The sequence below is a fragment of the Nomascus leucogenys genome, chromosome 22a (assembly GCF_006542625.1).
Source record: "Nomascus leucogenys isolate Asia chromosome 22a, Asia_NLE_v1, whole genome shotgun sequence".
Classification (NCBI taxonomy): domain Eukaryota; kingdom Metazoa; phylum Chordata; class Mammalia; order Primates; family Hylobatidae; genus Nomascus; species Nomascus leucogenys.
In genome coordinates this window covers 122,847,358-122,863,607 of record NC_044402.1, presented here as the reverse complement: position 1 = coordinate 122,863,607, position 16,250 = coordinate 122,847,358, and the positions used below count along the sequence as shown (strand labels likewise).

Below are 16,250 nucleotides of genomic sequence, written 5' to 3'. Positions count from 1 at the left end.
TGCCATGTTGCCCAGGCTGTTCTTGAACTCCCAGGTTCAAGCGATCCACTTGCCTTGGCTTCCCAAAGTGCTAGGATTATAGGCATGAGCCATTGTGCTGGGCCCAGAGGGCAGATTTAAGATGAACTTTCCAGGCTAGATAGATATTCATTGGGCCAGGTGCATAAGGAGAATCTATTAGTAATAGGGAATTATATGAGCAGAGGCAGAGAGGTAGAAGTGGTGGGCTACATGTAAGATGACCTTTCTTTTTCACTCTAGTCGTATCGGGAGAATAGTTAGTTTGATTAGAATGTAAGAAGTGGTAGGGTGGTGGAAGAAATAGGGTTTGGTAGCTAGGCTGAGGACATCCTGTGGAGGTCTTGGGTTTCAGGCTAGTGAGCTCACATTTGATGTGACAGGGAGTGGGGGCTATGGCATGAGATAGGTAGTAGCAGTGGGAATGGCAAGAAAGAGATGGTGGTGAAGGTATTCAGAGGTAGAATGGTCAACCGATTGTGTAATCTAGAAGTGGGGAGGAAGGTGAGTGAAAGGAAGAGTTATAGATACACCAAGATTCACAGGGCTGATGTTTTAAAGTTGGGAAACCTACTATCATTGGGAAACAGAGTGTTTCTCCCCACCACACAGTGTAGAAATAACCTTTATTAACTAAGGCATAATATTTCAATAGAAAAATATTTTAATACAGTATTGATATAGTAATATTATATAATACTATATAAATATATTAACAACATTAATTTTACTATATCAATATAATGATATTAATATGCATATTAATATAACAGTGGGGAGAAAAAACCTGTATCACAATCAAATGGGCAGACAAATTAAATTGTATTATAATAGTATAATATTATATATAACGTTATAAATAATATGTTTCAAATCTACTTTGCTTTTATTATAGTTCTGTGATTACCTGCAAATGTTAGGTGAGGTCCAATCATGCCTCTTTTGAGTGGCCACTATATTCCAGGATTTGGCACCTGTCCTCTGTAACTGGCCAAGCCCACCTACTAGATCTGTTTTTTTTTTGAGACAGAATCTCACTTTGTTGCCCAGCCTGGAGTACAGTGGCTTAATCACGGCTCACTGTGTAGCCTCGATCTTCCAAGCTCAAGTGATTCTTCCACCTCAGCTTCCAGAGTAGCTGAGTCTACAGATGTGTGCCACCATGTCTGGCTAACTATTTTTCTATTTTTTTTGTAGAGCTGGGGTCTTGCTATGTTGCTCAGGTTGGTCTTGAGCTCCTGGACTCAAGTGATCCTCCCTCCTCAGCTTCCCAAACTGTTGAGATTACAGGTGTGAGCCACTGGCACTAGATCTATTTTTAAAATAGGCCGTGTATCAGCTCTGAACTCAATGTGAATAAAAAAAATATACATTTATTGTAAAGAGATCAGGCAAAGAGTGTGACGGAAAACTGAGGAGTGTTGGATGTTGCTCTCTTTCATTCCTGCCTTTGTCAAAATTAAGGATGGAGACAGAATATATTTCAAACCCATGTAGCTTATACAGCACCCAGCATTCTCATCTGGCTCAATGAATGTCAAAGGATAATAATAATGGCCCATTAATTTTCAGAGGACATGGGATCAAACCAATAAACAGTAGTTCATACTTTTCCATATAGTGACCTCCTCTTCGAAGCAGGGCCTTCATTAACGTAACAGCTGTCTTAATGTGGCTTTAACCCGGTGACTCTTGACATTCCTTATGGCTTCCTTAGTTCCCTTGAGACACATCATGGCTTGCACCACGGCTGTGATCTATAGCCTAACAAATTCCCTAGAACACCCAGCATATGGATCTTTTACTTAACCCAGCAGGAAAAAGAAGGGAGTAGTTAATCACTGATTAAAATGCCAGAAGAAAATCCTTTAGTTTTTAGAGGATCTGGGAAAGCAGTAGCCAACTCAGTTTGAGTGATAGCCACAAAGTGTGAGTTAGTTTAATTTGGGGCACCTGGGAAAACCAAACACGAAACACCTCCCAAACCCCAAACCATGTCTACATTTCATTTTTTTCCCCCTGAGGAAAAATATTTCTACACTCTTCTAAATAGAGATGGGACTAAAGCTATAATAACTTTAGCCTCTGTCAGTGTTTTATATAAATTCATTTAGGCTGTAGCTGTGTTGAATTTATCATAACCAAATCTGAGTACACAATGTAAGAACTGTTGTATACTAATGACTATTTTCCTAGTAATAATAACACTACAAGGTTTTTTTTTTTTAAAAAGATGATTTGCCTAATTCATCCATAATGAGGGTAGCTGTTATTAATATTATGCAAATAATGACAAACATCAAAGTTTTGTGGGGGAGGAATTACTTGCAAATATTAATTAATTAATTAATTTTTTTTTGAGACAGGTTCTCACTCTGTTGCCTGAGCTGGAGTGCACTGGAGTACAGTGGTGTGATCTCCGCTCACTGCAACCTCTGCCTCCTGGGCTCAGATGATCCTCTCACCTCAGCCTCCTGGGTAGCTGTGACTACAGGCTTGTGCCACCACATCCAGCTAATTTTTGTATTGTAGAGACGAGGTTTCACCATGTTGCCGGGGCTGGTCTCAAACTCCTGGAATCAAGCAATCCTCCTATTTTTGGCCTCCCAAAGTGCTGAGATTACAGGTGTGAGCCACTATGCCTGGCCCAAATATTTAGGATGTGAAAAGTTTTAGTAAATATTCCATCTAAGAATCCCATGAAATAAGCAAGTAGCATCCTCTTTTACCACGAAGACAATGGAAGACAGAAAAAAAAGTTACTAGGGGAAATAGAATTTAACTAGGAGTCAGATGATATGGATTTTGTTCCCAGTTGACAAATGTGTTTTGTTGAGCAAGTTACTTAATCTTGCTGGAATCCTTTTGGACTTCAGGTTTTTAATTTTTTTCAATTTTAAAAAATATGGGGTTCGTTAGATCACATGATCTCAGCTTGGGTTCATGCCCCACCAGGATATTCATGGATGGACTTCAGGAGATCTGGGAGATTTGAGATTTGTACACAAAATTTTGCTCCTTTGCTTGTGTATGTGTATATACAACTGTTAACTAGAGAAAGGGCCTCTGGCTTTCATTATATGCTCAAATAACCTTTCTCCCATGCCCAAATTAAAAACTAGTAGAACACATGATTTCTCAGGACCCTTATAGCATCAGTAATTTAGGATTCCCAAAAAATAACAATGGTGATTCCCAAGGGTCCTGAGAAATCATGCATTTTGGGAATGACCCAAATGCATGATTTCTCAGGACCCTTGGGAATGAGAGAAAGGGAATGAGAATATGGCAGAATCCTTATAGCATCAGTAATTTGGAATTCCTAAACAAGTACCATGGTGATTTAAAGCCATCTAACTGATCTGTATAGTTCAGAAGTTCAGATAGGTATAGAATATCCTAAGCTTCATAATGAAGCAAACATATGTTCATCCTGAAGCTCTCTGCAGGAGTTTACTTTTGGGATGTATCAAGATGCAGTTGAATGTGCTTTTGTGTGTGTCCATGGTCTTTTCACATGCATGGGAGCATGGTGTTCCTCCTGTTCAATCTTGCCCATCCTGTTTCCAACCTGCTCTCCAAATAGTGGCCAAAGTTGGATAGCTGCAGTGATAGGAAGGCTGGGAAAACCTGGTATAGAAAGAGAAAGGAGGTGAGAGTGAAGGAGAAGGTCCAGGGAAATGAGCAGCTTGCCCTGAATTTCCCTACTTGGAAAGTACTGTACTTGGCACTTCAGCATTCGACATCCTGAGTCTAGTATTTAACCAAAGGTTTTACGATCTTGTTGCGAATTCTCTTTGTAAGGATTAACTATTATATTCTCTCCCCATTTTTCAAATTGCATTTGAAATAATCCGTCTTGAATAATGTAAGCTTAATTGCCTGAGAACACCACCAAAAATGTGAACCAGTAATTTATTGATGGGCAAAATTAGTCTGACACCATGGGACAATTAGCACTAATCCATGAAACTTGGAAGCAAATTTGGCCTAAGCCTCCATTCAAGTCAAACTGGCTTTCAATTATTTGAGGTGTTCTCTGGGCACTTTCCTGTTTACTCACAGACACAAAAGGCTTTGGCTGGACACCACAGAGTGAAGGAAACAAAACAGAGCTTCAATTCTTGGTTTTCTCAGATAGAAGTGTCAGTGTGAGACTTTTTATTTAATAGCTAGCATTTATTGAACATTTAATATCTCCTTGGTATTCTTTTGAATGCTTAGATTGCATTGTATTTTTAATAGTCACAACAATCTTGTGAAGTAGTTTTTGTATTCCCCATTTAGCACATGGGAAAACAGAGAACCCCAGATATTAAGCAAATTGTTCATGGTCACAGAAGTATTAATATAAGTGAGGAGCTGAGACCCAACTTTTGCCTGGTCTGCATTGCACACATGTGAATAAGACGTATTGTTATATCTTTACTGTAGAAAGTACTAGTTTCCCCACCACCCCCCAACTTGTAATGTTGAGAGTCTGAACAAATTGGTTTGCTTACTCATAAAGAGAAAAAGTTATGAACATTTCTTTTCTAATTATTATCTTTTTTTCCTAATTATCATGATGTTATGGAGCTCTTTCAACCAATTTAAATTTTGTTTCAAAAAATCATTTGACATTATACTACTAGAGAAATGCATCTAAAGATCATTTTTCAAAGACATAACATATGGCTTTATGGAAGGGCTCAGTAGAGAGACACACAAATTGGGAAGTACAGGGGGCAGCAAAAAATGAACCAGGCTGCAGTTTATCAAATGAAATAACAACTTGCTTTGAGGGAGACTTTTGATGTAATATTATAATGCAATGATAGGCAATTAACTGTGTATAATAGTATAGTAGGTTACTGACAAATTTGTGCCTCCTGCCCCCACTTCCTTAACATGCCAAGTGTGATGTGGAAGGCCAGATAATCTTGTATGGGGATAGTAAAATTACATTGAATTGTAGATCATAGAATTTCATTTAAAGGTGTATAGCCAACTTTGTAAAGCTTGTTCTTTCCACCCTACTGGCAAAGACATTGGGTGGTAAATTTCTGTTCTCTCCTAGAACATCAGTCATAGGCCAGTTTGCCTCTGTTGCTACTGCTATTCTTTTCAAAACAAGGGGAAATTTCTAGAAAGTGTAACTACTGAGTTATAAATATGTATATTTTAGATGAACTTATTCAGTGTTATACACTCACACATGCCATTCCGTAGATTATTCATTGATTGTATGTTAGGAATTAGTGATACAATACTGAAAGAGTTATCTAAGGCTTAGGAGTATCAAGAAAATTTCAGTGAAATGTGGGCTGATAACATCCCTCTAGGATCACTATGCTTGGTTAGTTCAGGTATTGAAAGTGAAGGTCATTTCTAGGGTACTCTTTTTAGTCTACTAAAAATAGAAAATTTGTCTTTTTTGAGTTTCAAAACATAAAGAAGTCAAAGACCAGTTCTTAATTTGCAAAGTTAGTGTGTTTTTCCTTTAATACTTCTTTTGGCAAATTCAGCTGGTTCTAGGAAATGCAGAAGGCTGGCAATGGTAAGATGATAAGAAATCAGGTTAAATGGCCAGAGACAGGCAGGCCAGTCCTGACTAAGCCCTGGTTCTCTCAGGAAGAGCCCTCTGGATTTATTTAGCCAAAATTCAAACAACATTTAAATTCCTTCCTTTGGGAATCTCTTGAACCTCTTGCTGAAGGTTTGTTTCTCAGTAAAGATTTGCTTCACAACAATTTCTCTTCATTTTTTATTGTGGATATAATAGATACTGTATTATAAATATAAGGACTTTGTAATCCAACTCCTGGTGGGTTTACTCAATGTCTTTGTTACCTGTTTATATCATTTGAGAAAATATGAAAACAAACCCCCAAACCCTTAACTCTTACTCTGTTTGGATTCTGTCTTTTGAAGGTATTTGTAGAAACTCATGATGTTTCTTCTTTATTATTTGAGCAAAGACATTTTTGTTTTTAAAAATTGGGTTACGGTGGAGTTAGAATGAACCTTGAGTCAATAGTAACTTGAGATTGATGGAAAGATCAGGCTTCACCACCCCTGGGTTTACTTATCTAAAGGTTACAGAAGGCAAGTGGCACAGAGAGATTGGCAACAAATCTGACAACAACCGAAGCGTACCTTTCTGAGTTCTTCATAAAGGGTTTCACCAGTGGAATTGAGCATAGTAAATCTTCATGAGTGAAGTTACATCAAAACTTTTGGAAGTCCAGTTCTTCTCCCAGCAATATAAAGCTGGTCTAGATAGTTGCGGAGGACTACCTCATCTGAGCCGGGAGTACCTCCTTAGTCTTGATGTATTATAATATAAACTACAACCACAGTGTGTGGTATAGTACAGTGCACTCAGGCATGAACATGACCCTAATTTCCCATCCTCAGCCTCCCCAGGCTAACACAGTTTGTTCCCAGAACTTTCTTGAAAATGATTTTCTTACCCTGATGACTTTGGGAGCCGTGGTAATAGGCACTCAGACTTGCAGTGAGAAAGCACAGTTGATGCAGACCTGAAATTAAGTGCTGTTCATGGTTCTATTACCCCAGGTGGCAATTTATTAAGTTAAGTAAGACTCTAATTCAATTATATATCAACATGGGAAAATATTAACTTACCTCGTTTTCCTGTTGGAAACTTAAGGAGTATTAAATGTTGATGTTTTGAGGAAATTCAAACAGCTTTCCTTACCAGTATCTTGCAACAATGACAAGAGAAGACAAAACTGTTTTCAGACAAATGCTTGGGTGAGTACCAAAAGTTTGAGCAAATCTCTCAGCAAAGGATTTATTAAATTGAGCTCTCCTGCTCCAGAAAAATCTTTTCCTCCCCTCTTAAGTGATCTGACTTTAAAAATTACAATTAAGTTGCAAAATTGTTAACAGTGCTCTGTAAGGAAATCAGTTCTCATCTTCTATTAACAAGCTGGCCTCCTGGAACAAGCCGCATCTGCCTGCCCTGTATGACAGGAAGGATGTCACTTCCATCTCAAGTGATCGCTCGTCGAAATTAGAATCAAACTTTAAAATGAGCTGGAACTTTTTGCTTCCACTTTAGAGTTTTCCTGATTCTCCGTGCTTCCAAATGTGGAGTTTCTACCTCTAGCGAGCAATTATTTTGGTCTCCTTGACTGCTCTCTGAATCCCATGAGGACAAGGCAGCAAACTACCAGAGTGCAGAGATCCTACTTTATTCCCTTCATATCCTTCCAACCCCCAAACACACAGTGCTTTCCTCCATATTAAGTTTCAATGGGTGGCTCACGCCTATAATCCCAGCACTTTGGGAGGCCGAGGCGGGTGGATCACCTGAGGTTAGGAGTTCAAGACCCACATGGTGAAACCCCGTCTCTACTAAGAATACAAAAATTAGCGGGGCATGGCGGCGGGTGCCTGTAATCACAGCTACTCGGGAGGCTGAGGCAAGAGAATCCCTTGAACCTGGGAGGCAGAGCTTGGGGTGAGCTGAGATCGTGCCATTGTACTCCAGACTGGGCGACAGAGCAAGACTATCTCAAAAAAAAAAAAATTTCAATGAACTTTTGATGTAGGAATTAGAATATCTTTAGTTGATAGAAATCCTCTCTCATTTTAGGGGAAACATCATATGTGCTCCGTGGAAAAATCACCCCAAGTTCTACATTTAAACTCTGCAGATGTAGGAGTTGGGCAGGAGCACAGGACCCACGAAAGGCCTTATATCACAATTTCTCAATATTTTAGATATTCAGTTACATTTCTTGCTGCCATGATTGCCCTTTCTGTCCATTGACTCATACAGAATACTTGGGCTTTGAATTATTTGAGGGCATTTTATTACATTGTATCAGGCTTTTCTGAATGTACCTGGTTAGCATAGTGCTTGACACAGCGTATTCTAGGAGCTTAAAGCTATTGTTGAAATAAATAAGAAACAAATGAATTATTTTAGATAAAAAAAGGCTTTCATTTCTTGAAACGCTTACCTCTTTGGCATTTATTTCCACCGAAATCAGTGCAATGTCTCATATTTTGGAAGAGATGAAAAAATGGCTCCACTTATCCTCTGTTCAATTTATATGACCATCCAGAAGCTATACCCATAATAACCACAGAAATACAGAGACAGACTAATAAGAATATAAAATACAAGGCTTGGTGTAATAGGCAAGGCCAAATTTAGCACATGTGTCATGCAGGGGTCACAGAGGCTCATGTATCCTCCCCAGAAGGCTGTCTACATGCAGGTGGGTGGGTGTTGAGGGTAGGGAGGGGAGTTTCTGTTGTTCCTACTCCTGCTCAGTGATTCCTGCCCATGGTCCTCACAAGGTTCATGGGGGCTGTTGTTTCAAGACCATGGAGGGTCCCTGAAGCCCCTCTACTGACCTTTGACACTAAACTCTTCTTTTACTCCTGACCATTCACCCAAACAACACAGAAGGTGGAGAACTCTTTCATCTATTTGCCCTGTCAGTAAGAAGCCTCTAATCTGTTTTAGCATGAAAAATTCATTAAGAATGTACTATTATTTCATCAGTGAAATCTTTAAATTTTAAATTAAATCCATAGGTCTGGTTTAGCAACCGCCGTGCAAGATGGAGGAAGCAAGCTGGGGCCAATCAACTGATGGCTTTCAACCATCTTATTCCCGGGGGGTTCCCTCCCACTGCCATGCCAACCTTGCCAACGTACCAGCTGTCAGAGACCTCTTACCAGCCCACATCTATTCCACAAGGTACCGAGGAAGACTCAAGGAGATTAGAAAGTAACTTCCAGGCGATTTCTCTGGTGGATATTTTATACAAGTGAATCCTTCTGTAGTGCTGACACCATGTTGTTAATTATAATACATCAGGTTATCCTGAACGTACCTATCACATTTCAGAAACATAGTTTGTTCTACGATGTATCTGAATATCTCTAGATAAACTGTGCTATAATATAGTTCCATTGCAGTATTTTAAAACAAATTAACCTTCCTAAATAACCATGGGATTTGCTTTTCTTTTGTTAAAATTTTACCTCTACGTTTTACTCCAGTTTGCAACTAACTGGAATTCAATGATGCTTACTAACTGTAGGAATAATAGAGGGAAGGTAAGCTTTGACAAAGTCATTATTTGTTAGCACACAGAGGTGAATGGGATAATGTTAAATTGTAAGACCCGATTATTTTGGATTATGAAAGAGCATTCCAGGCATTTGAAACTATATTATTACACAACTATTTAGGTGCTTTAAAAGTATATTTGATAAGAAATCTGAGACTTGCAGTCCTTACATTGGTTAATTCTCATATTGATAAATAACATTCACTACCAAAATATGCTTGTTAGCATTGCTAATATGATTTCTGCATTTGTATTCTGGATGAGCCTGCCATGAGAGTATATATGTTACTTACAAGTATGTGCAGAGATAGGTGTGACTGTATCCGTTATGGGTGATTCTACAACTGCATGTTAAGAAACACAGTTTGAAGTGAACATTTGATTTGATCAATAGTTGCTCCTGATGGCCTGGTGGCTGATGAACTTTTGCACTGAACTTTCTCTGCTGGCCTAAAAGAAAACATGATGGTTGACAATCTTTTTCATTTCAGCCGTGTCAGATCCCAGCAGCACAGTTCACAGACCTCAACCGCTTCCTCCAAGCACTGTACACCAAAGCACGATTCCTTCCAACCCAGACAGCAGCTCTGCCTACTGCCTCCCCAGCACCAGACATGGATTTTCCAGCTATACAGACAGCTTTGTGCCTCCGTCCGGGCCCTCCAACCCCATGAACCCCACCATTGGCAATGGCCTCTCACCTCAGGTCAGTCCCGTGTTTCTAGACAGACGATTTGCTGTATACCAGAACCAAATACTCAATTCCCTGAGGCAGTAGTGTAATGAATTGCCAAATTTAAACCATAATGTATTCCTTATACAAGCCACATGATTTCGGTTTTCTAGTTTCCTTTCTCTCCACCCTTCCTACTGGCTTCATCAAAAGTTGTAGCTTAGACTTAAAATTCAAGTGATTTTTTATATAATCTTGGAGACTTTGTGTTCATATTTAGTTGTGAAGGTGTTTGCCATGTTTTGCCTTCTGTATCCTAGTTCTGGGCTTTGGTTAAGAAGCTTGCAAACAGTGGCAGGTTTTTTTTTTTTTTTTTTTTTTTTGTTTTGAATCGTATTTAAAATTGATAAGGTTTCAATCAATTGACAAGCTTTTAAATTGATGAGATTTCAATCAAAAGCACCTTATAAGAAAACACTAAAGCTTTGACAAAACAATCAGAGAGGAAGCAAACAAGTCCTGTGGAGACAGACCCAGCTGATGACTACGAACTCTGGAATAAATGAGTTATAAATGCACAAATTAGGGGAATTACTGCTCTTTGGGACTATATAAATATTTGAATGTTGTAATTGTTTTTCTAATTTGCATTGGACTATGAGCTTTTCTTAGGAGATCATATTAATAAATTGCCTTGATAATTGCATGTGAGAGGGTTGGTTAAATTTCCTACATGTGGCATCTGTCTGAGGTTGACATTATTAGCAGTTGTTTAAATACAGATCCCTTGATTTTATTAGAGAGTGCTTGGCCCAGGTGGCAAGGATAGCTGCCCACTAAATTTGGAGAAATGTCACAAGGGGTTGCAATCTATAATTGCAATCGAGAATCTCTTCAGAGAGTTTGAACAGCTTTATCTGTTCTCAACCCCCTTTTTCCTCTTGGTGGTTAGAAAAACAGAGAGAAGCTCAGAATGACACAAATGAAAAGTGAAAAGACAATTATACTCAATTACACACTAATCACTGACTATCACCACTGCCTAAGCACCAAGAGGGCATTCTAATAGGCAGAAAATGAGATTTTAATGGCACAAAGGGTGGCCAAAATAACGACTCTTATATCTTTGCCTCTTCGTTTTCTTCAACTTGTGGTGTGTGTCTTGGGAGTGGAGTTTCTGGGCTCTGCACGACAGTGATAACTGTGAGCAGCTGAAAAGTTCAAAGCCGGAGGAGTTGAAAAGAATGGATAGCAAAGGCAATGAAATAAACATTTCCGCCTAAAGGCAAAAGTTCATAAATCCTTTTTTGTAACAGTAAATGTAATTAAGTTTCATAGATTCCTATAGCACATCCTGGGATAAAAAAAAAAATTATGAGGTGGCTTTAAACCGCAGTTGAAAAATAACAAAATGAAAACAATGAAAGTGCTTCCTACAGGACTTTAATACATTTTATTTCCAAGTGCTGGCATTTGTGAATGTGATTTCTGCATGAAAATCATGAACTTATATTGATAGAGTCATCCTTAAAATACCCAGATTCATGGCATATGAGCTTCTTCCACAACTTAGAAGTAATATCAGAAGTACTTATCTCTGCAATTTTTTAAGATTTGTAGTTTGGGGGGCTGTAGAAAAGCTTTTTATGAGCATGATTTGGTTGAAAGTTTTAATGAAAGTAAACTCCTACCCTAGCTGCTTCTGCAAGGTGAGATTCCCAGATTCCATTGGCATTTCTTATACCTTATTTTATTCAATAGCAATAAAACTAATAAGAACCTGTATTCTATAAGTGAAACTGGTAGTTTCTTGTACAAGTGTATTATCTTGTATGTTATGATGTGTATTCTTTTGTATATATAAGTATCACATAAGTAGAATTGCTAGAATGTGATCTCCTAACTATTAATCCTTGACTTCAAGAAGCCTGGCTATGATTCTGGAGTTGATGGTAGAGCAAAATCATTCTAATACTAAGCAACGGAAAATTCCACAGGCATTTTTTCCTGTATTTCTTTACTATATCTTACATATTATGGTAATTCTTGATTACATTGCAATATGCAGGGTATTTTGCATTTTTGCCATACATTTCCACCTCAGACCACCACTAGGAATTTATGTTCTCTTGGTTTTTGTAGCAACCCCACTGAGTTAGAAAAGAGACAAATAATATGAAGTTCCTCCTTATTTCCTCAGGCAAAGTTAAAGAGCAAAGGACAATGAGTAAATCAGTATCTTGCCAAACATATTTATGCAACAATGGAGTAGGAGAATTGGATTCGAACTTAGATTTCTGTAGACTTTGGGCTATATCACTTCTCTGTAATGACTCTATTTAAGCAAGAGGTGCCTACACTACTTTTGCTTGTCTGGCTTTCTTAAAAATATTTTAAAGAAAAATGTGAAGCAAAGAGCTCATGTCTAACACCGTGGTTTACTTGTTAACTAAAGAAGAGACTAGAGAAAGGCTGGTGATCTATAATAAGTCACTGCTTATTATAGAGTACTTTTGAATATACTGGATCATATAACACGGACAATGTTATGCTAACTGATAATAATAATAGCGTTATGATTACCATTTCTCCTTTTCCTCACTACTTACTCTTCTACTTCCTCTACCTCTGTCTGGTTATCTAATATGCAGGAAAGCCAACTGAGGCCCAAAATGATCGTCACCTTCTGCCAGGCAAAGGATTGATAGGGAGGGAATTAAGACTAGAATCTAGGATTCCCGGTTCCTGGTCTAGGATCTTGTCCATTACAGTCCAGAGTTGAATGAAGAGAAAACAGTTTTCATAAAAAAACAGATGCAGGAGGTTTTAGTCATATTATAAAATAATTTAGTAGAGACTAGTTTTTTAAAACTTTTCTGTTCAGTTCAACTCATGCTCTTTTTGCTAAGTTTAATTTCCATTAATCTTCTATCTTCTCCCCATATTAAAAGCACTGGATGTTCATTGTGGAGAAATAAAAAAAATTGCTTAAAAAGTGTCTATAAAGTAGAAAAAAAAATCCCCCAGGGCAACTACCATGAATATCTTTGCATATTGCCTTCTAGCTTTTTAGGTTCTTATGCCTCCTTTAGAAACATAATTGAGCAAGTAGAAAGTAGTGCATACAACTTCGTATCTTGCCTTTTCTCTGTCTTTACGTGTCATCATAGGCCTTTTGCCACCTGTCAATTTACACCGAATTGGATATAGTTTTTTGAGTCACTGTGATCAGTTCACTGTAGATCTCTCTGGTGGAGCTATTTGACATGTTAAAAATATTTCTGCATTTTATTCGACTTTTTCCCTAGAGCCATTGAAATTGATGTATTGTTTGCCATCCACACTTGGAAATTGTGAGCTGGAATGTGTGTGAATGATTGTAGAGTGGGCTTTCTAGTTTCTCATCAAGGAATTAATAGACACTATAAGGATAGCCAAAGCATTTCTCTCTCTCTCTCTCTCTCTGTCTCTGTGTGTGTGTGTGTGTGTGTTTGTGTATGTGTACAATCGTTGGTTTTTGTTTTGCATCTCTAATGTATCTGTTCCCTCAAGCAAAGGCTGGGAATTAGAGCCATTTGCCAAATGGCGCATCATAGATGCCCTCAGTCCTTTCCTCAGAGAAGCTCTGAGCTTCATGAGGGGCTGGTGTGAAGCAGTGTCTCAGGGAGGTCACACCTGTCCAGATGGTCAGAGCTTGGCAATGGACTGATCTGTATTTGTGACAGCCTAAATCTCAGAATACCAACAGCAACCTTTAGAAACTCTGATGTTGTTCTTCCTCAAGTTGCTGAAAGGGTTTGTGCATTATTTAATCATTGGCAAGATTTTCTTGTTCTGAGGGAATCAGCAACAATATCTGGGGAATATTTTCATTTTGCTTATTGGAAAACTGAGGCCAAGGCAACACAATCACCTAATTGATGGAGTGAGCTAGTGGCAGGGTTAAGAGCCAACTCTATCTCTTGTCCAGTTCTTACTAGTTCTTCTATGAACACAAATTACACATTTTAGTGGCTGGTCACCATCAGAGGAAGCACAATGTCCTAAGAAATTTCCCAAGGGCTGCCCCAGTGATATTCGACTGAATTTTCTTGCAGCCATGGTTGAATGGCTTCACAAATGGTGGGCTTGGCTTTTCATTCTATATCGAAGGCTGGATGTGTCAGGGAATTTGAGGTGAGATTCTCAGTGATGTGTGAGAGGGTGGAGAGAGGCTAATGACCTCAAAATTTTCTACCATCTCTGGATAGCTGTTTGAACTGCATAACCTTTTTGGAGATGGGGCTTATAATGAATGACAAAATACACTCTGGGAAGGAAAGCATTTAACTCACTGTAACACGGGCTTTCTTCTGTAGTACCATCCTTCTGAAAGTTTCTGTTGGGTTGATGTGAGGACAATATAGTACATGGGGTAATACAGACCATTTATTTTCCCTCCATCCCCGGAGAGTACATTACCAGCACCTTCCTACACATGCAGGAGGAAAAAGGAATGCTGCTTTGGAATACAGAGTACGGAGGAAGTACTGCCATATGCTCAAGATGTGAGGCTAATTGACATTTGGCGCACATTCTTCTAATTAACTTTTCTTTGCAAGAAATACTACCCTCACTGCTCCCCCACCCCCAAGACACACATAGCCAAACCCCCAAAACAAGAATTAAATTAACAAACTTTTATCATTTCATGCCTCACCCGCCACCCGACTTCTACAAACTCCACAGTTCTTTGGTAACAGTTTCTAAAGATTTCCTGAGTGAAATACAGTATCAGCGGGTTACACGGTTTCTAGGAAAATCTTTTCTATTGTTTTGTAGTATACAAAATGGGCCAACTTGGCTGCATTTAGGGTTCATCAACCATTGCAAATGATTCTTCAAATGTTTTGGCTTTGGTAAAACCTAAAACACATTTTTGCCAAGCACTTTTCCTTCTTAATTTTTCAAACTGTGTATTTTAAGGAAAATTTGATCCATATGGTTTTGATTCATTTACTCTTATATCACTGACATTGTTTTTCCCTGTGAAGCCATTTGATATCCAAGAAGCTTTCTGAGCCTTTCCTACATTCATTTTAAGCATTTTCCTCCCTGAAAAGAGGAAGTTCTGTTTGCAACCTCAGAGCCTATAAATTTTGAGTTCCTCTCAATTCAGCAATACTTACAAATACATTTGGTATAAATCTGGGTTATTATGAACACATTTTGTGTTTAGAGCAGATGGGCAGATTTTAGTTTCTGGTTTATGAGTGAAACCAATGACAAAATAAGAAAATAGGCTTAAATTACAAAAAAAAGTTTTAGAGAACTTTTAACTGTTATTAATAAATCCCCATGGTAAGAACTATGCTGTGAGGCCTCGTTTCAAATTTTGTCCAGGTCTTGGGTAAGATGTAATTGAATAACCAGTACACCTGTCCTATTTCATGGATAATCTACTGAGGAAAGAAAAAATTCTCATAAAGATTTGTGTATTGGGCTTGAAAATGCCTGAATGTTTGCCCACCACTCAGCACCACTCAGGAACAAAGAGGAGGTCTGCAGATCTCATCAAGTTTATCCACCATGCATCTAGTAAGTCCGGCTGAATCATCACAGACTTGTGTTGATGAGATACCATCTCTGAAATAGACCCAGAAAGAGCAGATAGCTCTTTACACTAATAAGACTGTGGTTAATGGCATAAAATGCCAGGATCAACTTTTTGTTCTTATTCACATTTTACAAAAGCAAACCTTTAACTCTACCACCCATCCAGTTGCTTTTAAAGAATAATATTAAAATTGAGATTATTAGTGTGTAATGTATGTAAATTGCATATTTGGTGTCAGCTACGCCTATTAGGAAGCTTCTTCGTTTCATGCATATATGTATTAGACTATCGTGGTTCCATTTCAAATTAGATTTCAATTGCTCAGCACAGTTCCTTTTGACAAACATTTGTTAATCCTGAAACTTATTAGGAAGAAGCATTTAAGTGTTAATATGTGTACACAAAACTCAAGACTGCTTTTGATTTTGCTTGTCATTTTGGGACCACAGTGCTAACAGTGATCTCAAATTCTTTAGCTGCCAAGGCAAAATGATGGTTGTTTGCTCATCCAAGGGGTAAGGACTTGTTATGTGGATGGGATATAGTCATTAAAAATTGTTGCATTGGGTACTTCTCTGTTTCATTTGTTGCCGTGAAAATCTTTCCTACTGTGGCTTGGTAATTCCTTGCCTTTCTCTTGTGCTGTTGACATAGGTCAAAGCAATAAGGTTCACTCTGGTGGTACAGCCAGCTTCTGTTTCAAGATAGCTAATTTTCTGGGACGTTTTTGGGTGCACATCCAGAAGCTACTTGATGCTAGTCTTGTATCAACAAGGCACTCATTTCACACCCTGGTTGCAAATTCTGTGCCCTTGACCTACCTTTATCATTGTGAAGAATCAGACGAGCAAGTAGCCTGCCA

General features: G+C 38.4%; 1 protein-coding gene across 2 annotated transcripts in view; it reads left to right on the top strand.

The window, feature by feature from the left end:
• Positions 1 to 16,250, top strand: part of PAX3 (paired box 3) — a 99,829-nt gene that overhangs the window by 69,852 nt on the left and 13,727 nt on the right. For both annotated transcript variants that reach the window (XM_030803681.1, XM_003272416.3), the window contains exons 6-7: positions 8,578 to 8,743; positions 9,611 to 9,825. In XM_030803681.1, the coding sequence (XP_030659541.1) occupies positions 8,578 to 8,743; positions 9,611 to 9,825 (381 nt within the window). The remainder of the gene's footprint in view (positions 1 to 8,577; positions 8,744 to 9,610; positions 9,826 to 16,250) is intronic.